At 42.2% G+C, this 26,285-nt stretch overlaps 2 protein-coding genes across 5 annotated transcripts in view; one reads left to right on the top strand and one right to left on the bottom strand.

Annotated features, from left to right (window-relative positions):
• The window catches only part of col9a1c (collagen, type IX, alpha 1c), a 30,836-nt gene extending 18,658 nt beyond the window's left edge, over positions 1-12,178 (top strand). For both annotated transcript variants that reach the window (XM_086280914.1, XM_086280913.1), the window contains 24 exons: positions 1,045-1,116; positions 1,478-1,516; positions 1,673-1,729; positions 2,753-2,806; positions 2,977-3,030; positions 3,142-3,195; positions 3,272-3,325; positions 3,430-3,483; positions 3,571-3,624; positions 3,726-3,779; positions 4,337-4,390; positions 4,940-4,984; positions 5,124-5,177; positions 5,308-5,361; positions 5,507-5,560; positions 7,106-7,177; positions 7,257-7,292; positions 7,386-7,430; positions 7,526-7,558; positions 7,867-8,013; positions 8,238-8,292; positions 8,386-8,580; positions 9,043-9,129; positions 11,457-12,178. In XM_086280914.1, the coding sequence (XP_086137040.1) occupies positions 1,045-1,116; positions 1,478-1,516; positions 1,673-1,729; positions 2,753-2,806; positions 2,977-3,030; positions 3,142-3,195; positions 3,272-3,325; positions 3,430-3,483; positions 3,571-3,624; positions 3,726-3,779; positions 4,337-4,390; positions 4,940-4,984; positions 5,124-5,177; positions 5,308-5,361; positions 5,507-5,560; positions 7,106-7,177; positions 7,257-7,292; positions 7,386-7,430; positions 7,526-7,558; positions 7,867-8,013; positions 8,238-8,292; positions 8,386-8,580; positions 9,043-9,129; positions 11,457-11,659 (1,680 nt within the window). In that variant the 3' untranslated portion in view covers positions 11,660-12,178. The remainder of the gene's footprint in view (positions 1-1,044; positions 1,117-1,477; positions 1,517-1,672; positions 1,730-2,752; positions 2,807-2,976; positions 3,031-3,141; positions 3,196-3,271; positions 3,326-3,429; positions 3,484-3,570; positions 3,625-3,725; positions 3,780-4,336; positions 4,391-4,939; positions 4,985-5,123; positions 5,178-5,307; positions 5,362-5,506; positions 5,561-7,105; positions 7,178-7,256; positions 7,293-7,385; positions 7,431-7,525; positions 7,559-7,866; positions 8,014-8,237; positions 8,293-8,385; positions 8,581-9,042; positions 9,130-11,456) is intronic.
• Positions 12,179-12,757: 579 nt separating this feature from the next.
• col22a1 (collagen, type XXII, alpha 1) overlaps positions 12,758-26,285 on the bottom strand; it is a 69,665-nt gene continuing 56,137 nt past the window's right edge. For all 3 annotated transcript variants that reach the window (XM_086280174.1, XM_086280172.1, XM_086280173.1), the window contains 10 exons: positions 25,766-25,819; positions 25,533-25,586; positions 23,155-23,226; positions 23,010-23,045; positions 22,885-22,929; positions 21,651-21,830; positions 21,476-21,542; positions 21,192-21,374; positions 16,019-16,096; positions 12,758-15,936 (listed from right to left, as the gene is read on the bottom strand). In XM_086280174.1, coding sequence (XP_086136300.1) covers positions 15,743-15,936; positions 16,019-16,096; positions 21,192-21,374; positions 21,476-21,542; positions 21,651-21,830; positions 22,885-22,929; positions 23,010-23,045; positions 23,155-23,226; positions 25,533-25,586; positions 25,766-25,819 — 963 coding nt within the window. In that variant the 3' untranslated portion in view covers positions 12,758-15,742. The remainder of the gene's footprint in view (positions 15,937-16,018; positions 16,097-21,191; positions 21,375-21,475; positions 21,543-21,650; positions 21,831-22,884; positions 22,930-23,009; positions 23,046-23,154; positions 23,227-25,532; positions 25,587-25,765; positions 25,820-26,285) is intronic.

The raw sequence follows: 26,285 nt of genomic DNA, 5'->3' as shown, positions 1-26,285 counted from the left end.
CAGTTCTGGGTCCTATTCTTTTTCTTTTGTACATGTTACCTCTAGGACTCTAGGACTCTAGTAAGGCAGTTCCCTGAGGTGTCTTATCACTTCTATGCTGATGATATTCAGCTCTATTGTTCTTTTAAGCTGATGGAAGTCCATAAACTGTCCTCTTTAATTAAATGTTTAGCTTCCATTGAACAGTGGCTTGGTGACAACTACTTACAGTAGAACTCTGAGAAGTCAGAAACATTAATTATTGCCCCCGACAACCAGATATCTCTAATCAAACAGCATCTTGGTTCTCTTGGCTCATCTGTTCACCTGAGCCTCAGGTACCTTGGTGTGATCTTTGATTCTGCCATGTCCCTAGAACAAAACTCTCGCCAGTTAATTAGGAATTGCCTTTTTCAGCTAAGAAACATCTCCAAACTGCGAACTTTGCTGTCTAAATCTGAGTTAGAAATGGTTAGATGGTTGGCTCGCTTAGATTATTGTAACAGTCTTTTTCTTTGTTTGAGCAAAAGGAATCTTGACTGTCTCCAGTTAGTCCAGAATGCTGCTGCAAGGCTTTTAACTAAGACACGAAAAAGAGAGCACATTACACCAGTGTTACGTTCATTACACTGGCTTCCAGTACATTTCAGAATTCATTTTAAAATCTTGGTACTGACTTTTAAAGCTTTGAATTGTGATGCCCCTGCTTACATTTCTGATCTTTTAGAACCCCGCGCTCCCTCTCGAAGCCTGAGATCATCTAATCAAAGGCTGTTGGTAGTCCCTCGAACATATTTTAAAACCAGAGGTGATAGATCTTTTAGAGCGGTGGCCCCCAGGTTGTGGAATGCTCCATCATTACGTTGCCTTGATTGTATTTATTCTTTTAAAAAGCAGCTTAAGACTCATTTATTTAGATTGGCTTTTAATTAGATTTGTGCTGTGTGTTTTATTATTAATGTATTTTATGTATTTCTGTTTTATATTACTGTGAAGCACTTTGTGGTTTTTAGTGCTATATAAATAAATTGATTTGATTTGATTTGATTAAATGTGTTATTGCAGGGTCCACCTGGGCCTAGAGGAGGACCTGGGGTTCCAGGGCCTCCTGGCCCTCCTGGCCCACCAGGGCGTGTGGTAAGAACCTGATCCAACACTGGTTTTATTATCATGTGAGACTTTATTATTTCATACATTTCCTACGTTATATACATACATGGTACAACAGCGCACATGGGGTTGTCTACCAATCAAGGTTGGTGGTTCGATCACCGGTACTTCCAGTCTTAGTTCTTAGCGATGCTAACAGCACACATTGTAACTAGCCCTTTCCTTGCGGACAAATCTCGTCCTGAGCTCAGATCTCTGTATGAAATCACGAGCATGTGATGGTCCCGCATGCAGCCGTCTCTTTTCACACATTCAAATCTGGAACATAGATTTCTGTGAACGTCTAACCCCCTGTGGCTGTTTTAGATCTCACTCTGCTGTGTTTTAGGGACCGCCCGGTGCCAGCAATGAGGGAAGTGGGGAAGCTGTGAGTGTTTTTCTGTCTTATATGCTGCCAAATTTTTCCTGGATGCATGGCAATTGGAGTGGTGACAGTGAATTTGTGACCAGAATGAGTCATGTTAAAAAGAGGCTGGTAACAGCCACGCTTGTTGAGTATCTGACTGGCTGTGTATGTTTATAGTGTCCTGCTGCCTGCCCTGCTGGACCCCAGGGGCTGCCTGGGCTACCAGGGATGAAGGTGAGGAATGTTAATGAAGGATGTTCAGTGATTCAGCTAATTAAAAGCCAAACCAGACATTTAAATTAGTATTCTTGTCAGACTGGGAGAGGTTTTTTAAATGTTTAGGTTATCATGGGACTGCAAAAAATCTTCATTTCTATTCCATCTAATATCATTCTGCAAGGCGTAGCTTTAGACTTAAAGTTTACTTAATAGGCTGTGAAGCTCAACATCTCATCATCCTCAATAAATATGGAATGACTAACATCAATGCATCGATAAGTGTCAGCAAGTCAGCAAGAATGAACTGTAGAAACTCAGACTCTGACGATCAGGTCAGGACATTATCCAGAGTTGTCCTTTCTCACATGTAACTCAAAGAGACTGTATATAAAAGATGGATTCAGATCTCTGGATGTCACTATTGTGCCAGCACCCACTGATTTTTTGATCTTAGCATGACATTAGCCAAATGTTATTTTTTCTGAGCCATATGTCACCATATTTTGATAAGCGAGTGGCGTGCTAATTTGTCAGCTAACATTATCAACCGTGTTTACCAAACGAAGCACAGATATACATAGCTATAATTAGGGCTGCATGCCACATTAATAACATAATGGAAATCCACACAACAAAGTTGAAGCATAGAGTTAATGGATAAGCAGACGATTTTATTTAAACCATTTTATTTGTCAAATAATTGCACTGAAACTGCTCCAAAAGGTACCAACAGCAAAAATAAGGACTCCTGTTCAGTGATTTGTTTTAGTGAAGGTGTGGCTTTGCAGACAGCGATCAGCTGCGTATGATTCAGAAAATAATCTGGAAACATTCTGTAGAACCCACAACAGCTTTTGTACCGTGCTGTAAAAATAGATAGATAGATAGATAGATAGATAGATAGATAGATAGATAGATAGATAGATAGATAGATAGATAGATAGATAGATAGATAGATAGATAGATAGATAGATAGATAGATAGATAGATAGATAGATAGATAGATTGATTGATTAATGATGTGATTGTTACCTTTAGGGACACAAAGGTCTGGATGGTGTGCCTGGAAAGGACGGCGTTCCTGGAGAGAAGGTACAAGCAGAGTGAAAACCAGACAGAGCATACAGTACATACAGTAGTTACCTTGTAGCAATGAGCTATGTTTCTCTACCAACAGGATACCAAGAACCATTTGTACACATGCTACAATCCACCTTCACAAAATGTGATGTTAATGTGTTTACACTTGCGGTTTTCCACAGGGGGAATCAGGAAAGCAGGGTCCTCAAGGACCACCAGGTCACATGGGAGATGATGTAGGGAAGCTTCTCCCTTGGTTACACTGTATTAATATTAATGAAATTATGTCTCCCTAAAGATATAAAGTGATAAATATCTACAAAATAAAATCTCTTTTGTCCTTATAGGGACAAAGAGGACCCATCGGAGTCCCTGGAACCGCAGGAGAGAAGGGAGACAGAGTACGTTTAACAGAGATGACACAGACATTTGGACCTTTGTACATGTAAATGAAAGCTAACTCTTCTCCATTCTCAGGGCCCACCTGGCTTCAACGGTGTCCCAGGACCCACTGGTCCTCCTGGAGCTCCTGTAAGCAGTCTTAGTTTGATCAGCTCCACGGCCTCTGATCTTCTGGCATTTGCTCTAAGAGCGAAAAAGGGATGTACTTTAACCTGTAACTAACTTTCTCTCAGGGTGTGGAGGGAATGCGTGGACGTCCGGGTTTGCCGGGGCCTAAAGGCGAAGATGTGAGTCCTGCTCTCTACCTAAGATGATTTATATAACAAATCATAATTCGAAAAGCATTTAAAAAAATGTGATTTGATCTTGTTTAGGGAGCCATGGGAGCTCAGGGATCACAGGGTCCTCCAGGGGAAAAAGGAGATACTGTAAGTAAGCTGGAAGATATAAAGTAGAAGTGGAAGAAAATGGATGAATGGTGAGACATTTATTTTTAGCACAGCATTGCTTAATATATAGTGTTTTTCAGGGAGGGCCTGGAAATAATGGCTTAGATGGAAGTCCTGGAGTTGATGGCGCCAAGGTAATCCCCTGTGATCTTTTTACTAATAAAAGTGCATCATACTAAACTAAAACTCAATAATTGTCTGGGAGACATGGAAAGATTGAATTGGATGGGCCTGTTTGTAAAATATACAAGACAGAAATACATCAAATCTACAAGCTAATGGTGACACGTGGCCAAGAAAGGCTGACTCAACCAAAAATCTAAGAGTATACAAGTATTCAGTTAATTAATTAAGAAAGAAGGAAACACATCAAATATTATTATTGCATATTGCTATTAATGTTTGTTTTTATCAGGCTTGAAATGTCTGACAAAAAAATAACGATTAAAAACCCTAAAAACCATGAATTTGTGAATGAAGTGGGGACCGCTGGTCTACAACATATGGTGTCCCCCCCCAAAATTTACCAAATTATTCTGCTGAATGCATCATGGGTGTAGTATGGCGTCCATTGGACTTTTGGCTGGCGCCATGTTGGTTTCTTTGGAAAAATCGTTGAACACACATTAAACAAAAGTAAACTTGTATACCGCATACAACAATCTGTGCACACTTTGCATCTCCTCAACAGGGAGAGCCCGGCACTCCTGGAGCTGTTGGTGTCAGGGGGATTGTGGGTATTCCAGTAAGTCAAACTTAATTTTTGTACATTCTGTTAAACCTGTAATTGAATTATATCCTCTGTGGTTACGATTTCCAGGTGTTAGCGTTTCATTGGGAAGCTAGTGACGCTGGTAAATTAAAGGAGGACGAGCTTCTCTCTGAAGCAACAAAGCTGGTCAGCTAAATAAAACATTAAAGTCAAACAACCTGCAGGAAGGGCAAGGGCACACCTACTGTTGCCTGTAAGGCTGTGAGATGTGACTTGAATGGTAAATGTGAATTCACAAACAGCACAGTAGATAAAAGGACAGTGTTTTTACTATAGGCTGTGTGACTTATTTCCAGTGTGCTTTTACCTAAAGATTTTTATTACTATTGTTTCTCAAACAGTTATAAGTGTTACAAATTGATTTCCTGTTAATGTTAAGCAACGTTTTATGCTACTTCACTGCTATGCTAATTCCCTGATCCCATTTCCTGTTAATGTTATCTATTGCTTCTCACAGAAACAGACGTGAGGCAATGACACAAACATTTTCAGTTTGTTTTCATGACATGTTTTTGTTCCTAGGGTCTGCCAGGGAAGTCGGGAGTAGCTGGAACCCCTGGTGAAAAGGTAATTGGAATAATCATCCATTTAATGAGGCATGTCTTTATAGCACATCCCTAATGTTACTGCAGCTGACAGCTTCAGTAGAACACTCTCTTTGAGGTTTGAGCTGACTTATTCAGTGCAATTCCTGCTGTGGATTTAGGGCAGCACTGGTGCAGAGGGACCTGTCGGACCAGCTGGACTTCCTGGAAAAACTGTGAGATTACGCTACCCACAGAACTCTATCCATGAGCCTCTAATTTTACAGATATTTTTCATCAGTTATCTTGGTTCTGCAAGTGATATTCACACTCATTCAAATTCATTTGGATATTTTTCCCATATAGGGTGGGCCTGGAAAAGATGGAGCAGATGGAAAACCTGGAGATAAAGGAGCAACTGTAAGTTGACATTTTGTCCCCATTGCTTCATGATTTTTATATTTAAATTAAAAACAAGTCACACTTTTAGACTTTTCAGGTACGTTAGTACCAGCACATTCATGTGCAAACTGAAGTTGAGGTTTTACTGCTTCTTGATGTACAGGGTCAAACAGGAAAACAAGGACCAGTTGGGCCTGCAGGTCCACCAGGAATCCAGGTGAGATCCTGTCCATCCATCCATCTGCTCCCAGCTGGGCATTCCCAGAAAACATTCAAAGAGAAACACACAGGAGCCATCCTGACTATTTGTCTAAACCACTTTAGCTGGCTTCAACCAAAGTGAAGGCGCAGTAGCTCTACTCTGAACTCCATCGATGTGTGTGAGCTCCTCTCTCTATCACTAAGGCGGAGTAAACCCGTTTTAGCTGCTTGATTGGCCTGATGACATCAGTGTTGTCTCATCGTTCAATTCTATGTTCCAGAAGCGAGTCTTTTTGTCTTATTGTCCCAGGCACGCCTTTACAGCTTTACAGAGGAACAGAAACTTTGATGACGTCTCTGGAAGTTCAATTCAATTCAATTTATACAGCGCCAAATCACAACAACAGTCGCCCCAAGGTGCTTTATATTGTAAGGGAGACCCTACAATAATACATACAGAGCAAGCATGAACCACCTGCAGACAGGGCCAAGGAAGACAGGATAAAAGGAAGCTGACATGCTGTGGAAGAGAGACTGAGATTAATAACAAGTATGATTCAGTGCAGAGAGGTCTATTAACGTTAGGGGTGGGTTTTGATTATCGATTTATCGATTGCAATCAATTCTAGCTTGGATAACGTGATATCGATTCATTAAAATCCTGAATCAATTTTTAAATATAAATTCATTTTGCCCGAAACGCCAGAATCTCAGGTTAAACCTCCAAAAATTTCGACAACCAACAAAAACTTTAAACAGTAAATGACAGCAGTACACGGATTCTGCACAAAGACGTAAACACAACAAAGCGCGGACCCGGCGCATCAGAATCAGTGAGACGTCTGCTTTCTCACCATGGACATGCTGTCGGGACTGAAAGCCGACAGCTCACTGATTCTGATGCGTCGGCGGCTCCGCTCTTTGTGTTTGTCTTTTTTGCGCTCGATTCTGAAGCTGAAGGTTTGATCTCTCTCCAAACAACATTGACTGAACCAGCAGCAGAAGAAGATCCAAACTAGCTTCACGTTTCGCTTCACATAAACATCGTCATGAATTCCCTCTTACTTTTGCTGTTTTGCTTCCACCACGATAAAAATCACACTTCATGCAGAGCTCTCCGTCTCTCTCTCTCTGTGTTCTGCATTATTCACTTGCTTATTACCCACCAGTCTACCGTTGTGTACAGAGCTGTCTGCCACTGTTTTTTTTTTTTTTTACTTTTTTAAATTATGCAAAATTGCAAAATGCTCAGCTGTGTCTTTAATAAAACCTCTGTAACTTTGCTCTGTTTCACTTCAGCAGCATCAGGTAATGTTCAGATGTTGATTTATGGTTTTCTTTCTTCTTTGTTCTACTGCAGAGTATTTTTATCTGCAGCCTAAATGGAGATGTGTCTGTAACAGCTAATGATGAAGAGTTAGTTTCTGCAAAATTCACAAATGACATCATGTAAAAAGGTGAATCAGAGCAGGTGTTAGGGGTGGTAAAACAAAGCTACTTCAGCTGTCTCAACCCTGTTGCTCTGAACACACAGACATAAATATGTTTGTTGTATTTTCAGGGTGAGAAAGGAGCTAAAGGTAACCCCGGCGCCAAAGGACTGAAGGGCCATACAGGGCACAAAGGTGATCTGGTGAGACAAATTTCATTCTTTACCAAAGCTTAGAAATCTTATAATAAGAGTTTAGTGAAGAACATAATGTGTTGTTTAGGGACCTGTTGGACCAGTAGGACCGAAAGGAAGTCAGGTGAGTAATATTGTAATTTCCAGTTTATCTGCAAATGAACCTTAACGGTTCGTCCAGTAATTTGACTTTTTTGCTCAATCTGTTGTAAAACAGGGGGACAGAGGAATGCAAGGAGATCCTGGGATAAAGGGAGACCAGGTATTTGACTCATATGCTTAATTAAATGCAACAAAAATGTATTTTCTGTCGCTGGATTTGAGAGATGTTGATTTATCTTTATGTGTGTGTCTCAGGGCCCTCCTGGTGTTCATGGAATCAAAGGAGAGGTATGCATAAACAGTTGTCTGCTATAAAAGCTTGCCTAAGGAGCTTTTTACATGGAAAGTGTTTCATGACTTCTAACATTGCAAGCTTGGATTGTATATACAAACAAACAATTTAGAGCATTTGAATAGGTACTACAATCAATTCCCACCTTAGCATATGGTATAAAAAGCTTACAGAATGTTATTGAAGCTATTTGAACACTGAGTTGTGTATTGTTCTGGCACACAAGCTATCTTAGCTGATAGGGGCAGTATCCTACTGCTGACACATACAGCCTTGGTTCATAATGATTCGTTTTCACCATTAGCGTGGGGAGAAGGGCCAAAGAGGAGTTACAGGAGCCGATGGCAGACCAGGCCAGCCAGGACACGAGGGTTTGACGGGTCCAATGGGAGCTCGAGGGCTGGAAGGAGAGTCGGGCCTTCCCGGAGCACCAGGCCCGAGAGGTCTACCTGTAAGTGACACATTTAACCAGTATATGAAATGCATACACTTAAACCACATAGCAGACATGCTAGTGGTTCTAGAGATGGCAGCACCTGATCCACCAGTTTGGTTTGGAATAATCTCAGCAATTATTTCTAACGAATGAAACTGACAGAAACAGTGCAAATGCAACTGTTGGCTGCATCAACCCTTTGCAGTAACTTTGCAGTAATAGTATTCGTGATTTCACAGGGGCCAAAAGTGAGTGACGAGAAGCTTCGGGAAATGTGTTCAGCTGTTGTTGAAGGTGCCGTTTGTTCACCTTAATAAAACCTCGCATTGAACCCAATGAAGGGTTGAGCAGTTAAATATTAAAACCTATTTGTTGTAATTCATTTAGAGCAATTAGCTGAATTTATGAAAGAACTCTCAAAAAAGCCAGCAGCCATTGGTGCCCCTGGTACTCCTGGACCTGCAGGTCTTCCTGGACTCCCTGGACCAGCTGGAGCTGCAGGAGCAGCAGGAGCTCCAGGCCCAATGGGTCCCAAAGGGCCTCCAGGCTACTTTGGACTTCCAGGCGCACCAGGACAAAAAGGTCAGTATGGCATTTCAAATGTTTTCACCTTTAGTAAAAACTGAGCCTCGGTTTTTAGCATCCTTTACTTACAGCTGTAAGTGGGTTGTTCATTATGTATGCGTTTCACCCACACCATGACAGATAAGCTGCGAGGCTGTGATAGCCTTTTGCTTCTTCTCTATTTTCTTGGAGACCTTCCAATCCTAGAGTGGCTGTAGTGGAAAAAATTAAATGAAGCCTTTAGAGAAAACAATGCTGTCAGCTCTGGCAGTATGCCTTTGTCTTTGCCAAAGCAAACGCTGAAAGACGTTATGCAGAGAGCTCTGAGGATGGAAGAGAGTCACTGATGCATAACATTATACAATCAATGATGCACTAAACAGGGCGGAATCAGAGTGGAGTCATTAAGTTTCCTAATTACGTGCCTATAGCTGTGCCTCTCCATTTCATCTCAGCATCAATGTGCGTGTCCCTGTGCAGGTGATGCCGGGGAGAGGGGAGACAAGGGAGACAGGGGAGAGGATGGTGTGGGAATCAAAGGAAGCCAAGGCGCACCAGGTGCACCAGGTAAGGATTCTTGTTGTAATTAGAGCAGAGCGCTGGTCACAGTAAACAGGGGGTCTTCGAAATGTCAAACTGAGCTAAAAACTGACTTTAATTTTTAATTCTCATTAAAAGTGCAGTTTTTGTAGCACGTTAGAGAGATAGCCCTCACATATAAATATAAATATATATACTGTACTGTATAAAAGTCATTCAACTTGCTCAAATACAGGCTTTATCTCACAGCAGGACAATTTATTTGTCAGATCATTCCATTTAAAATGCTCCACAAATCACCAACAGAAAGTACCACAGTGTAGTGACCACTATAGAGCTCCGCTGTGGGGCTCTGGAAGTAAAGATTTCATAGGGATTTTGATATTTAGCCATTATTTTATAGCCGTCCAAAGCTGTTGTATTACTTGAACTGATAGTAGACGCATAAATCTAATTGACATCAACCTTGTTTTTTAAAAATGCAATGTGAAATGTCGTAGAAAAAATAGTTTGTTACTTTATTTAAAAAAGACCCTCAATAAAGCTTCGATAGCTCGCTATTCATCACTGATCAAGGACAACAGTAACAACAGCAGAGAGTCAGGGCTCTGTTGGGCCAACTATTCTTTTAACTATTCCTTTAAGTAGCAATAACTTCATTCATTTCTTTACAAATAAAATTTTAAGCAGTAAAGAAAACATTACTGTTATTCGCAGCCTTTCATCTGATGTACCATTAAGTACAGCAACTTTAATATGTTTTCATCTGTTAACAGGCCACAGGTTGTACCACCGGCTGTTAAAGTGGTGATAATTAAACTACTTACAAAGCCCAACCTCAGATGTAAAGATCCCAGCCTTTACCTACTAGTTTGGCGTCCCCGGCACTGGAAAGAACAGCTGAGCCTAGTTCTTGTAAAAGGAAGTTTTTCCAAGTGGAAGCTGATGGGGCGTTTCTGATTGTTGTTCCATTGTAAGGTCTTTACCTTACAGAATAAAGCACCTCGAAGCAACTTTTGTGAAATTGAAATTGAATTGAAAAGTCCTACTCTACCCAAAAACTGACATCTCTGCAACATCTCCTTTTGGTGGAGCAGTTACTATGGAAACCAGAAAATTTCAGGTTGACTAAACTGCAAGAACGGTTAATACAGCGAGTTACAGAGCGCTGTACTTACTGAGAGCTAGGCCATACTTTACCACACACACAATTACACTGTTATAATTCAATATATACACAACAATGAAAAGGATACCATTTAAGAAGGTTAGAAGACATTGCTCTGGAAACTGGGATTTGCAATGGATTATGGGATGAGTAGTTCCTTCACCACTAAAAGTAATTGTTTACACAATCTTATACCTTTTCCTGTTTTTTTTTATTAGTATTTTTATCCAGGGAGGGGCAGCCTCTCTCAAAGTAGCAAAAGTATATTGTTTAGGGTCATACTAAGACAGGATGTTTCTAATTGTACCAACATTTATGCCAGTGAAAGACACAACGTACTAGAGACTTGTTTAATGTGTGCATCAAAGAACGAGTGAGTCTCAAATACCAGCTGAGCCAGATCAGCTGATTTAGTGTAAAACCTGAAAACACGACCTGGTGTAACAAATGTCGATAATGCTTCTTTTTTCTTTTGCTTGCCTGTTAGCCCATCATCTTATTTTTTAAACTGGAAAGATCCCAGTTCACCCCGTCCATGCTAGATATCTGAGAGAAGTTATGTGAAATATACTTTAAAATGAATGAAGGATGATTTCTGTGAGATATGGATCACATATGGATCACGTGTGTGTGGCTGTTTTAGTAGGTTGTTAATGTGCACCCGCAGTTTGACTTGTCTTAGTGTTGTGTCATTCATATTCAGATATTGACCACTTTATTCCTGGAATCCTAGAATTAAATGAACAGATGGTTAGGGTTAAGAAAGGGGAAGGTTCTACATTATACTGTTCTATGTGGTAATATGTGGTGATGAGATTAGTGTGTAATATTATAAAATGTAACAAAAGAAAAGTTTAAAAAAAAGAAGAAGGTATAACATAGTTTTATCTAAATATCGAAACTGCACATCATCCACACCTTTATGTCTTTAAGGCATGGCTGTAACTTAACTAAATCATTTGTGTCGTCTACTTTCATAGATAAATATACCTGGATGCCATCTGCATAGCAGTGGTTATTTACCTATTGCCTTTATAAACTGCCAAAGAGTAGCATGTGTGACATGAAAAGTATTGTTCCTGGTGCAGAAGCCACTATATCTGACTTTTGCAGATATGGTTTCTTTACAAAATACCATTTTTCACTTTAAGTTGACATAATACTTAACATGTTTTTGTTTCCTCAGGTGCAACCGGCGCCCCCGGCATTGGAAAGGATGGTAGAAACGGAGACCGTGGTGAGACAGGTAGTCCTGGTATCCCTGGACCTGTTGGTCCAAGGGGGCTCCCAGGGTCTCCTGGCTTTTGTGACCCATCAACCTGTATAGGCAGACATCCTCCACTTTATATGGTTGGTGGGAAGAAATCCATTGGCTACAAAAACCCATGACACACCCCAAGCTCACTGAAACACTCCAAATCTCATCCTGCCAGTGACCACATTTCAGGACTTGTCAAAGCACGGTGATCTTTGGAAGTCTCCATCTGAACCACGGAACGAAGAGACGGACAGGGAAACAGAAGTGAGGCACAATTGGAGATTACTGGACAGATGTTAACTAACCCAACATTCAAAAACCGCTGTTACTCATCCCGGAGCAACGTCTGACTGATGGCAGGTCCAGGGCACACAAGTCACCCACCACAGTCATTCAATATCAATTCTGCTCTTTTAGCTAATATTAAAGTCTATTATGTGACCCATATTGAAGCGATCATGAGCCAATCTTATAGTGAAGCTAGGTTTTACAAAAAAAAAAACAAAAACCTGATACTAACATCAGACATGAGATTATATCTTCAACCTGCTATTTAATTTAGGATCATACATTTGTTCCCCTCATTTTGTCAAATCGATGATCTTGTTCAAATGCTGCAATAAAGTGTTGTGTTTTGAAAGTGTGCCATCATGAAATTCCACAGCCTTTTTTGTCCAGACAAAAAGTCCCCGGGTTATTATGGATATAATGTTGATTCAGCAAGGCATTTCACAGTTGCCTGGTTACAAAGGAAAGTCAACACCATCCTCACCTCTGTCTGCACAACACAAATACACTCACAGATCAAATATGACTTTTATGTAAGCGGTTAGGAAGGAGTCGGCATAGGAGCCATTCCAAGGACAACCCTTTCATCTAACAGATGTTATCGTGGCTCGGAGACATCGTGTTTATAGATGTGTACTGTAAGTGAATGGATGCTCAAGGTTCATGAAGCTTGGTATAGGAGAAGAGTGCAGCATGATTTCTATAATCAGGTTTAGACATAAAACATGATGGATGTCTCCGTCTTGGAATTGATTATCATGCATTAGTGACAGAGCAGGGCTGGAGCTCTTGAATGAATAACATAAACATTTTCATTGTAAAGAGATGAACATTCAATGAAACCGAATGGGTCTGCTTGTATTTCAGCATTACGTGAAAGAGCACGAGTACTGGCTTTTCAAATGACGAGGCAAAAGTCCGAGTTATAAAATGAATCTGTTCCAGTCTTTATTATACAGTACAGGTGTGGTTCGAATACTTACAATATGCTACTACTTTAAAATATCTTAGCACCGATTTATCAGGAAAATTTGGGAAAGGGTTGATAAAATGCAGTTAATTCATTACAACATGATTCTATTTGATCAAATCCTGATTAATTTAGCAGTATAACAGTACAAGTTACAGCCTCTATGCATTACAAATACTCTCCCTCACCAACGCTGATGCAACATCTGCTGATGTAACTGTAACGACCATTTACAAAACCACCAGACAGGTGGTTTGTTGCAATTTACAAATCGTTCAGTGGCAAATATGGGATAGGGAACATATGGAAATGGTAGAAAGTGCAGGTCACATAGAGCCATGTTGATTCTACACAGAATGCATGTTTTTGAAATTGCTGTCATGTACCGAAACTCTTAACTATAAGAGCTGCTCTGAAGGCACTGGTGGAGTAAAAGCTGAGACAAAAATAAGGAACAGGGTTAGCTTAGCATTTCTAAGTTAGCTATTTAGTCTACAGTTATGAATGACTCATTTTGGGGTATTAATGCAAGATAAATTCAAGCTAGCTGAATATCTAATCCTGCCAGAACCATGAACTAATGAACAAAATACGTAATTTTTAATTAGTTTAATGTTGCAGACATATGCAACAGCTACGGTAATATGTCAGACTTCTGGATTGAAGGATCCACAATCATGCCAGGGTTTAAACTCTGTGCTTGTAGCCGCACCAGTCAAAATGAACATTGCTTCCACATCTGAAAGTGAAGCCAGTGTGGAAGTGTCTTATACATGGATTCTTTGTCAGCGTATGGCTGCAAAAAGGTCCAGTTGTAAGGAAAGTCTATGAGGAAAATGACCTTACTGCTCACTTCATGACCTCCTTTAAGATGTTGATAATGAGTGTGCAGTCTCAATCTCTGGTTTACAGCCTTCTGCACACATGACATATATATTGTAATTTGCATTATAGAAAGAAACCAAGATAAAGCAGAGCGTGCCGTAAGGAATCGCCTACCCTGTTACTGAGAAGACACTGCTATATTTCTAAAAGTGATACAAAGGCTTTGCAAACTTGGCATCACCATGGCTATAATCTACAGTTTGCATCTACAGGCCTGTGCTAGATGGTTCATCCAATCATCTGCCAGGTAGTTTTCAAGAACGTGCAAGTTTTCCCCACAAAGACCGGAAGCTTTGTCTAACACGTGCGCTCTCTGTGGCTAGCTACACTGGCTGCTTGCTAGCTTTCAAGGCTAGGAACGCCCCTCTGGCACTGATACATTTTGCGAAGCTATATTTGATTGCTTGTGGAGTAAACATTTTTCTATTTGCAATATGACAATGATGTATTTCCATTTTCCAAAACTGACAGACTAACTTTAACTCAACTGTTTATGAAAACGGCTCTGTCTTCACTCTCTTCATAAATGATCTTGTGTTATGTAACCTGAGACAGAGATAATGACAAAGTATAATCAGCCATTAGATCATACTGTTAGATCTGTCAAGCTCACATTCAGATGCTTTTATTCGTCTTTATTTGAAGGAGTTTCTTTGTTCTTTTAAAACGAACATTATTTTTAATTGGTTCTAGATAACCAAGGTGTCTGAGGTTGGGAGGAACTCTAATTGGTCCGTGAGGGACATAAGATAAAGGGATTGTTCAAACTGTTACCACAACAGTCCGATCATCAAGATGCAAGAGATTGGCTCTCCAGTTTCAGGTTTCAGGGTACAAATAAGAACAGTGTGTGTTTTAGAGCAGGCCAGAGCTACAGGCACTTAATAAGCATCACAGAGACAGAGAGGAAGTGACAGGTTTAGGGAAAGCGGAGTGAAATAGGCCGCTTTTCAAGAAAGGTGAACAAAGGCTGCAATTACACCACCTCCTCAAAGCTGTTTGCTGTTCAGGTCTATGTGTAGCTCAGAGAGAGTGACCGGAGCCGCTTCATTAAACATGAAAGCACAAATCTAACACTGTTTGCTGTCTCATCTTCTGGAACAAATCATTACATGGCATATATTCATGGTCAAAAGAGCAAACTTAAATGAAGTCCTTACAAAAACACAAAAAAACCCTAGATATCCACCCTTAAATGTCACATGCACAAATACAAACAAGACTTCTGGAATGAAATCCTTCAAATCTCACCAAAGCATGAAATGACATTGCAGAGATGCTAATTTGTGGGTTGTGACAAAGAGGCCATTCCTGCCGCCTTCAGTTTATTCCCAGAATAAAATCGTGTTTCCTACCTGTCTAAATGAACCAAACAAACTGCACTATTTTAAAGGCGCATTTCTCTAAAAGACATTTTATTTTTCCGTTTGTTTTTGCATCCGTGTGTCACCAAAAACAAATGCGATATAACAACATACATGCTGCTGTGGATGAAATGCAATTGATTCATCACTCGAACCGACACAAAACCCACTGCTGCTGTTTGCATCTCACCGTCTGCCACCGTTTTCTCCCAATCAATGGCCGGAAAAGTGACACTGAGTAATTACTGCGACTGTGTCAGTCACTGACTCAGTGAGCAGTGAATGACACGTGCTACCTGATGCTAACTTGTGAAGGGTGGCTGATGCAGAACGGTGTGAGGCAAGCAGCGAAGCACCTGACTGAGATGATTACTGATGAAATGATATAATATCGAATAGCAGGATCTTTACTCCTGATGTTCGGGCCGTGCCATCCGTGTTATCTTCCTATATATTTACAGGAAGCATGCAAGTGAGGAAAAAAAACTAGCTGCCCTCTTTATCCCATATTAGATCAGAAAGAAACTCCCACGTTGCTTAATCCCCATCCATCCCGAGCGTCGTACCAAAATCAAAACATAGAATCTGACCGGCAGCACCTGTGGCTTCAGCCGTCTGTACTGAGGTTAACAAAAAAAAAAAGTTCTTGATTCTTGATTAAGTTCATAAATACAGCTGGTCTCCCAACTCTGCTTGGCTCTTCTTCTTTAAGTCCCCTTCACATTTTTGTTGTGGGGCCGTTGTGCCAGGCTGGCATAGTAGGCACACTGGGTTGGGTCGCACTGGCCAGCAGGGCCCGGAGGTCCAGGCTGACCGTGGGGGCCGGGGTTTCCTGGCTCTCCTTGGGCTCCGGCTTGTCCCGGGCTTCCGTCTTTGCCGTAACCAGGCATACCTGCTGGGCCTGGAACCGGAAGTAGAGCATTAAGGAAACTTATTAGAACTGGACCAGCTCTTCTAAGAGTCAGAGTATGTAAAATCCTTACCTATGGGTCCAGCAGGACCTGGCTCTCCTCTTTCACCAATCCCGGGGTCTCCCTTCTCTCCCGTTGCTCCTTTCTCACCTGACACATACACAGGAACAGAAACAGAATGAACAACGTTTATCAGTTTTAAGGCGAGGATGTGGTTCTCTCCTGCATTAAGCAGCTCAATTCATCACAGATTCTCATACATTTACATATTTGTTCAGTTTCAGCCGTTAGATGTCTAAACCAGCGTGAAATATGGTCAGAGGCTGCTGCTGTGTGAAGCAGGTAGGGTGCTGCAGTGAACATCATGTTCTCATTATGCCTGCATCATCAAAGGGGTGAAAATGAAGCAAATCAAAGAGGAGGGGACTGCTGTCAGAATAAACCACTAAAACTCTGCAAGTTACGACTGGAAACATTTAAGGACGACAAACTAGAACAGACATTTATCACAGTTTCCAGACATTGCACAGACTAAATAACTTCATTAAACAAGATCATAAACACCTCCAACCGGTGGCAGCAGATAGCCCCGCCCCTCCCTGAGTCTGGTTCTGCTGGAGGTTTTTTCCTGTTTAAAGGGAGTTTTTCCTTCCCACTGTTGCCAAAGTGCTCACAGGGGGTCATATTCTGACTCTGATTCTGACATGATTGAGGGGTTTCTCTCTGCACCTTGAGACAACTGTTGTTGTGATTTGGTGCTGTGTAAATAAAATTGAATTGAATTGTTTTCCAAAAGAGAATATAAATTTTTAATTTGTGTGACCACGGCTTTCTGCCTAGTCACATATAGTCAAAGTCTAAACCTGTGTTTGAATTCTCTTCTGATATTTCTTCTTTGTTCTCAGACTGAACTCCCACCAGAGCTGTCTTACGCACATTTACCTTTAGTTTAATTAAACGTGCATTTTGCCAACTTTCTTTCCTGGCTTCAAATAAGATGAACTTTATTAATACAGTCGCTCTTCTCCAGTCTTACTGTCCAAAACATTTAAGGCCCTCACAGATTCATATAGTGCTTACAAATCTAAACTACTCCAGCTCTTTTCCTCCTACACTCTCACCACTGCTTTGTCTGCAGCAGCTGTGTTACTTTCAAGTCTGTAATGTGTATTTAACTCTTTTTCCACCTAATATTACAGGTTTATCTTACTTTGTAGACATCAGTTACTCTGTTTCCAGCACACTTTCCATATTCACGATTGGTCAGATGATTTTGCTGCTGCGTTACAAGTTGATCACCAGTTTTGTGCGACCTTTTTCCTGATTGTAATTGTGAATCAGCTAACGGAACGATACGCTGGGCATGCTGAACTCGCTTCATCGTACAGGACTCTGCTCCCAGGTTTAAATTTATGGATATGTTGGTTTGACAACTAAACAAAAAGCTGCTTTGAAGAACGAAAAAAGCTGATCAGCTCCCACAGGATCAAACAGCATACTGACTCTGTATTACAGCCAGTCTGCTAGTTTATGACAGTACTGCATCGGCTTTAGAATGACTGCAATGACCTCAGTAGATAAAAATCCACTCGGGCTTGTATACCATTAATTTTAAACAGGATGCACGCAGTGATTCAGGCATTTAGCGTCTACAAACCCGTCAGCTTCTTTCTTTTTTCTCTTTCTCAGGAGACATTTTGACATGTCACAGCAGGGTGAACGCAGGCAGGATTGATCGGATTAACTATGTCCTGTTTACGCCGTCGCAGGCAGGAAAGAAGGCCACTATGAAGGCCACAGCGACACTAGCTTGTGTAAAAGGAGCAGGGTCAGAATTCGCGTTACACCTGTGGTTACCTGATAATGTCATGTTGAAACAGCTGCTGTGAAGACGGCATGCACAACTTTTGTCTCAGGGAGCCCTAAGATGAAAGTTTAAAGGAGCAGCTGGTGTGAGGCGCACAAACGCAGACAGGACGAAGTCTCAACTCAACCACCGCTGTTCCACTCTCTCTCAGTCTCTGACATGAAATCTCTCTGGACCTCATCAGTGACTTAACAAGCACAAAAAAGGATTTTTTTTTAAAAATCCCACACTACATAATCCATCCATTTCTCACTTTAAGTTTTTATTTCATTCCCATTTGTTCTGTTATCTTCTCGTAGTTTAGCCCCATGCAGGAGTTTGACTTCTTTCTCCTCTGACACGCTGAAAGAAGCTCTACAGAGAAGAATGTAGAAACAGTGTAACAGTCACAACTGTGTCTCTTTAAGACAACCCAAGTTAATGTTTAGTGATGTCACTAGTATGTGTCACTGCCCTCTGTACGATGTGGGAGAAACGTGCTTGCACATGGACGTATAGACTGAGATGGACCTCATATCTTTACCTCCCTAACTCAAAGTAATATTACGGGTTGTATGAACACTGCTCGCTTCGTGTATGACAAGACTGCAGCCGTTCAACCGGGCCTTGTAAGGTTAGTGAAGAGTGTGTTTATTAAAGGAGAAGCACTGTGGTTTTTGACTGCAGCCTCCTCTCAACCACTGAATACAACCCACGTTACAGCAGGTCTAACTCTGTGTACCTCAAAGGAATTATTATCTGACATTCTAAATACCTAGATATTACTAATAACTGTTTTAAACTAGGAGGAACAATGCGGTTTTCGTCCTGGTCGCGGAACACTGGACCAGCTCTTTCTCCTCTCCAGGATACTTGAGGGTGCATGGAGTTTGCCCAACCAGTCTACATGTGTTTTGTGGACTTGGAGAAGGCATTCGACCGTGTCCCTCGGGGTGTCCTGTGGGAGGTGTTGCGGGAATATGGGGTGTCTGGCCCATTGCTACGGGCCATTCGATCCCTATACAACCGTTGTAAGAGCTTGGTTCACATTGCCGGCAATAAGTCGGACTCGTTCCCGGTGGGTGATGGGCTTCGCCAGGGCTGCCCTTTGTCTCCGGTTCTGTTCATAATTTTTATGGACAGGATTTCTAGGCGCAGCCAAGTGGCGGAGGGCTTTCGCTTTGGCGGCCTCAGAATCTCATCTCTGATTTTTGCAGATGATGTGGTTCTGTTGGCTTCATCGGGTGAGGGCCTCCAGCTCGCACTGGAACGGTTCGCAGCCGAGTGTGAAGCAGCGGGAATGAGGATCAGCACCTCCAAATCTGAGGCCATGGTTCTCAGCCGGAAAAGGGTGGAGTGCCCACTCCGGGTCGGGGATGAGTTCCTGCCCCAAGTGGAGGAGTTCAAGTATCTCGGGGTCTTGTTCGCGAGTGATGGGAGAAGGGAGCCGGAGATCGACAGACGGATTGGGGCTGCAGCTGCAGTAATGCGGACGCTGCACCGGTCCGTCGTGGTGAAGAGGGAGCTGAGTGTAAAAGCGAAGCTCTCAATTTACCGGTCGATCTACGTCCCTACCCTCACCTATGGCCACGAGCTGTGGGTAGTGACCGAAAGAACGAGATCGCGGATACAAGCGGCAGAAATGAGCTTCCTCCGAAGGGTGGCTGGCCTCTCCCTTAGAGATAGGGTGAGAAGTTCGGCCATCCGGGAGGGGCTCAGAGTAGAGCAGCTGCTGCTCCACATCGAAAGGAGCCAGCTGAGGTGGTTCGGGCATCTGACAAGGATGCCCCCTGGGCGCCTCCTGGGTGAGGTGTTCCAGGCATGTCCCACCGGGAGGAGGCCCCGGGGCAGACCCAGGACACGCTGGAGAGATTATATCTCTCGGCTGGCCTGGGAACGCCTTGGTATTCCCCCGGATAAGCTGGAGGAGGTGGCTGGGGAGAGGGAGGTCTGGGCCTCTTTGCTTAGGCTGCTGCCCCCGCGACCCGGCCCCGGACAAAGCGGATGAAGATGGATGGATGGATGGATGTTTTAAACTATATATCTCCACCACCCCTTCATCTACCTCACCAGCTGGCTAAACACCTGCCAGGATACAACAGAGTAGAATAGAAATATCCTTTATTGTCCCTCATTGGAGACAAAAACTGTACAGTTATTAAGTTTAATTAATTTAATTAATTATTAATTAAATTAAGTATTAAATATTAATTTTAAAAATGATTAAAAACAGAAAATAGAAAAAATGTGCAAATAGCAGCAGTGATATAAACAACTAGAATATAAACATCGTATTGCTTTTGTTGGGAGCAATGATGGTTAAAAAGTCTAACAGCTGCTGGGAGGAAGGCAGCAATGCTCCTTTGTGCACCCATGATGCAGCAGTGTGTCACTGAACGAGCACCAGTTCTCCAACAGCTTCATGCATGGGGCAGGAGACAATGTCCGAGACTGATGCTAATCTGGTTATAAGCTAACATTACGCCAGCTAACTCACACTTTTACACCATATGAGAGTTTATTCACCAAGCGTCTGTCAACTGTAGATCCACTTCAAAGAAAGCTTCAGTAAAAGCAGCAGTGCTTTGACAGACATTTTCTACAACACCTCAAGAGCTCACCTCAGCATCATGTCATCGGACAGAAGTGAGCTTCACTGACTCATCGACTCATATTTCACAAGGTTTGACAAACTCCTCCAAGGTAAATAGTTGTGGAAACTCTAAACCTGGGATTGAGATGTAAACAGCGATCTAACAGCCTACGCTCACTCGATAAACTCCAGTGTTTGAGTTCGTTTGGGGATAAAAATGTAAAATATCACAAAATATTGGCCACATTTTTGTATTCCTGATTTGTTGTTTTGATATGATTAAAATGTGTTAAAATATAGTATGCACAAAAATGTTTTATGCACAAACTGCAATAGAAACTGAGAGGAAACGCAAGATGGCCAACCACTATGCGGCACAGTAGGTGTTAACAAAATTTACACTGTGCACTCACAACTGGAAGCTCCGTTCATCTTTTACATAAAGTCGCTGGTTGATACACATTTTGTGTGTGGTCTGATAAGTCAGGCAGGAAATACTAAAACATGCTAGTGTCGTCATTTAGAGTAATTTAGTCAGGGATGTGTTTGGAATGCTAATATGCTAAAATGCTAATTTTAATGCTAATTCAGTATTATAGAAGCGCTTTATTTAGAAATTTAAAAGTATGCCTGTCGCTAACTTTAAAGATGTTATGGAATTCATCACAATGTTGAGAACCACAATACTTTTGGGTTTATTTTGGGTGTTTGTTTTGGAAACAACTAAACAACAATGAGCCGACGATCATAAGCAAACCAATAGCAGCAAACCAAACCAAAAAACATTTCTCTGAATCTTGTCCTACCCTTAGGGCCCATGGGTCCCCTGGGTCCTTCTCCTCCATTCTGTCCGGGCATCCCAGGTTCTCCAGGGGGCCCAGGGCGTCCAGAGCTGCCATCTTTACCCGGAGGGCCCGGAGGTCCGGGGCGGCCCGCTGTGCTTTTCACATGTGCTGGCTGCATCTGAGCCATGAGATAAGCTAATTTGGCTGGAAGCAGAAAGAAAGGTTAGCGTAATATATCTAGCAAGGTTATTCTCATTGAACCCAAATGAACAAATATCTCAAAGGGTACCAGAAGAATGCCTCACCATCCAGCTGTTTTGCCAGCTCCTCCTGGATGAGCCGCCTCATCTGTTCCAGTGACACTGACTCTCCCTGGAGAAGCAGAGATGCTAATGAAAAATTATCATCTGATGGTGCTGTGCATACTGCTGTAGGGCCGATATTGTTTCAGAGTCTATTTCAGCTGGGTTTATGACTCACCCTGGGCCCTGGAAGGCCAGGGTTTCCTGAAGGTCCTTGTGGCCCTGGGGCTCCGATTTCTCCTTGTGGTCCTGACATGCCCATCATCCCCGTGTGGCCCTTCCTGCCAGGGGGACCAGGGTTTCCCGGCATACCTGGCTCTCCTGACTGCCCTTTATCTCCCTTTGTACCTGGATCTCCCTGGAACAGATGTCACCATGTTTGTAAATGTTTAGCCTCGAAGAACATGATCCCAAAGTAACCAGCAAGGCAGCTGGGCAAAAGTTAGTGTTTTTTAAGATGGTTGACATTATACATGAAGTGTGCATATTTAAAAAAAACAAAAATACCCAAAACTAATTCAGATTTGTCTGATCTCTTCGTTAAGATCACTTCCTCACACGATCGGTGCTGTTTTTAGTGTAGCTGTTACTTTTAGATTCTGACCACTCACTTCACTGAGAACCATCTTCTGTTACAAACTGAATCAATTTTTGTGTCCAAGGCACATCAAAAGCAAGACAAAATAATAAAACACACTTCTATTCATATCTGCACATAAGAGCTCAAATGCCATTTCACACGTTATTGGTGGTTTTGATCTAACAGCATGTAGACCTACGTATCATGACACCTGCATTGTTTTAATAAAATGGTGCAGACACCACGCCTCCATCCTCTTATCGCACACTTTAACACACTCCAATGTTCTTGCTGTCTGTGTCAGATTTGTTTTAAAGTGTGGCATTTAAAGCAAATTTGCCCTTACAGAGCCCTGTGTGGCTTTTCTATGGGCAACCTCACTGTAGACTGCCCATAGAAAACTGTGGTGGAGTAAAATGTTGGCCGGGTCTGTATGGGTTAGCCAACAGGTGAGCCAATAGGGCTGTTTATCAGCAAGCCGACAGTGTGGACATAAAAAGGCAAAAATGCTATGGTCCACATGTGGGCAGTGTGGGTTTGCCCTGCATTTACAGCCCCACAGTTCATACACACCCACACACAGGCATGTTTTCTATGCGATTATAGTGTGCTCAGCACAATAAAGTCATTAGTTTCCCCCTTATTTCTTTATTTTAAGTTTCTTTAAAGGATTTTGGGGGGAAACGTATAAATTCATTTCTAGCATATTTGTCTGGTTGACTCAAAATCCTGTGGCACATCAGTAATTGTCACACGCTGCTATAATGTGTAAGTGTGTATGTCGAAAGTGGTCAGCAAAACTGATTTGGTTTACACTCCTAGCGCTGCTCACCTTCTCTCCTTTGATACCGCGATCACCAGCTCTGCCCGGCACACCCTACAAAATACCACAGACAAGTAAATGTTAGTGTGGATATAAAGATGATACGTCATCAGTTCTCTTTTGGAAAGTCTTACCTGTTTTCCTTCTGGGCCAATTGGACCGGGCGGACCCTGGAAATCAAAATAAAAGCTATTATTACCCACAGCTGCTCGTATTTGCGAGCTGCGATTAATCTTTACATCAAAACATGAATATATAAATAAATAATCTTGCAGTCACCGAGGGGCCTTTAGGTCCACTGAAGCCTGGTAACCCTGGATTGCCCGGCTCGCCCTTGTCTCCCCTGAGACCCTGTAGGACAGCAGAGACATGTTTGTCACATGGCACACTGTAGATGAGCAGGGCTGCATCATTACTGCAGATTTAGCTGCATTTCCTGCTCAGCATGCAGCAGAGCTCTGGATGAAATTTTCATAAATATTGTGGCTTGAAAACATTAAAATTCATATTTTCTAACCAGCGCGTGGGCTCAAAGACAAGCTGCTTAATGCATCCACAGAGTGGAGAAACGTATTAATGCCCATTTTATCGACACTTTCTTTTAAAAAATGCTGTATTTTAAATCTTTGATGTGCTTCTCTATCACCTCTGCTCCTCTCCACTCACTGCACCCCTTCCTTTTCTTTGCGTGGTAAATCTGACATCTGATACCATTTTGGTCGATATCTGACTCTTCCTCTGAACATCTCCTTCGCCATCCACTGAAATCACTCTCCATCTCCTTCTGTAACCTTTCTGCATTCTGGTTGCTGCCCTCTTCCCTCCCCCGGGCTGCTCCTGTTGATCTGCTTCCTCTGCTGACTGATATCATCGACTCCTCTGATAACTTCCTGCATATCGTCTGCCCTCCAGTTAGCAACATTTAGTCCACCTCCAAAGATACCATCCTTCAGCCCACAGGTCGGTGCACAGGTCCTGCTATTCCTTCCCACAGCTTATTAACATTCTCGTTGCACATGATACCGACACATAAGCTGATTTGATTTCAGCACGAATCACTAAACAAACGCTCTGCATATTTCAGCCTTTTCCTCAGTACTCGTCACATACAAGGCCCTGAATAATCAGGCTCCATCTTATCTTTAAGACCTCATAGTGCCATATCACCATAATAGAGCACTTTGCTCTCAGACTCCTGCGTTACTTCTGGTTCCTAGAGAATTTAAGAGCAGAATGGGATGGAGAGCCTTCAGCTTTCAGACCCTTCTTCCGTGAAACCAGCTCCCAAACTGGGAGCACGTTCCACAGAGGACAGGCCTGAAAGCTGAAGGGTCTCCCTTTCACAGAACCAGCTCCCAAACTGTCACTACTGAGCACTTAGCTGCACAATCTCATACACACACACCTTCATACACCAAGGTTCTTTTTGCACATTTCTATTGCACTGTCTTGGGTCCACATCGTTGTCTTCTATGTAGTGTTGCACTGCCTTTGTTTTTTTGTTGTTGTTTTTTTTGGAGGGGGAAGGGTTGCAATTTTTGCACATTGCACTTTATGCAGTCCTGTGTTGGTTGTCTGTTATATGTCATATGTAGCACCATGGTCGTGTAGGGATGTCATCTCATTTTACTGTGTACTGCACCACTGCACATGGTTGGAATGACGGACACTGTCTCTACTTTTAAGATTAATCAGAATGAACGTTTTAAGCTTAAACAACTAATAAAGGTTACTTAGCTACTCTGTGACAAGCTTAGACTGAGTCTCTGCAACTGAGCCTGGAAACACAGTTCAGGAAAATATGCAAAGGGAATTCATTTAACTCCGATATCCACTTGGTAAGATGCTTAACCCTCACAACTGCTTCAAGTGAACTCTGAATGTAGATTCTGATTACAGTCAATTATGTTCAAAGCAGTTTAGAAAGAGATCATTTAATGGCCAGTTTGAACAGGACTGATAATTACAGCAAATGAAACCTGTTTAGCGTTCAAGTGCTCATTTGAATATTGTTTCCTGACAGACTCAAAATGTAAATGTGAACCAATTCTTTAACCGATAGCTTTGTCACTGCTGGCTTTTCTCCAAATCCTCACACACTCACATTTTCACTGTAAAATCATCCCTGAAGGAAACCTTGTGAGCCAGAGTTGTTTTTCCCCTGATATCAGGCACTCTGTGCAAAACCTTCCAATAACCTTGGTTGCATTCTGCATCACCAGACAATTCAGACCTTTTGTCACCAGAGACTCAGCTTAGGCGTGTCTCTGTGGGTGCGCGTCAAAACACAATTACTAGATGAGTCTTCTAGAAAATGACGATCACCTGATTCACTTGACTTTGAGGGTTTCTTTTCTTCAACTAGCAGCAACCCGGCCAACTCCCTTCCTCACTCAAGGGAAAGTGATGTTCCCTCCCCAGTCAGAGCAACATTGATGTTCCATCAAAATCTGACAGCTCATTTCTTCAAAAAGTCTCCTCTTGCCTTCAGTTTCATGTACGCCTGTTCTGCTATCACTGAAAATACTGCTTCAGCTCATTCATTCTCTGGGTGCTTGTCACAGAGTTAAATTAGGGATACGTGCTTCTTACATCAAAGGTGAAAAAACAGTAAAACTGAATGCAAAGATTTTGCAGAACAGGAAGAGGAAACTCACCGGTGTTCCGGGGAGACCTGATTTTCCTGACGGTCCCGGTTCACCCGGCTTGCCCTGGGATACAAGTTAAAAAAACAAGAAGAAGAAAAAAAGATATAATGGAAAAAAACTGATGAGGAAGGGCAGTGAGAGAAACAGCTTGAGTGCCACTTTATGTCCCTATCTGTCAGCGTGACACCGTGCTGTCTCTTCTCTGCATCAGACAGCCATGCCAGTGACTGAAAATGACTCACCGGCTCTCCTCTTGGGCCTAAAAGTCCTTCTGGCCCTGGAGGTCCCCGAAGACCCTGTAAGAAGACAACATTAGTACCCTGCATTCAAACTGGTTGAATGAATTTTATCGCATCTTTAGGCCAAAATGGGGGCCAGATGCTAAATATTAGCATCAGTGCAAAACCCTCCGTTCTGGAGTGAGCAGCATCTTTTCATCACTACAGTAAATGTGTACTGGCGGAAAGATGAAGATACTTATTTCTTTTATTGCTCGTATTATATACTGTATGTATTTTATTTTCTTCAGCCGTTTAACATTTACAATTTACAGCTGTTTATACCAATTTTTTTTTTTTTTTTAAAGCTCTGATTGGTCCCCAACGTCGCTAAAGCAGTTGATATCAGCGCAAGTGAGTAATCAAAGGTGAACAGTGCCAGAGATTTAGGTCCATTCTATAAGGTGTCACTGGCTCCTCTATAACACACGGACATCAACAAACGCTGGATTTCGTTTTTTGAGATGCTCTGCCAGGACTTTAC

Source organism: Aulonocara sp. 'chitande type north' Nkhata Bay, linkage group LG22, assembly GCF_057382095.1.
Source record: "Aulonocara sp. 'chitande type north' Nkhata Bay isolate Kocher_YH1m ecotype deep benthic linkage group LG22, A_spYH_male_GT1.1, whole genome shotgun sequence".
NCBI classification, from domain to species: domain Eukaryota; kingdom Metazoa; phylum Chordata; class Actinopteri; order Cichliformes; family Cichlidae; genus Aulonocara; species Aulonocara sp. 'chitande type north' Nkhata Bay.
Note: the sequence above shows the minus strand (reverse complement) of the source record. Positions and strands in the feature narration are given on the sequence as shown.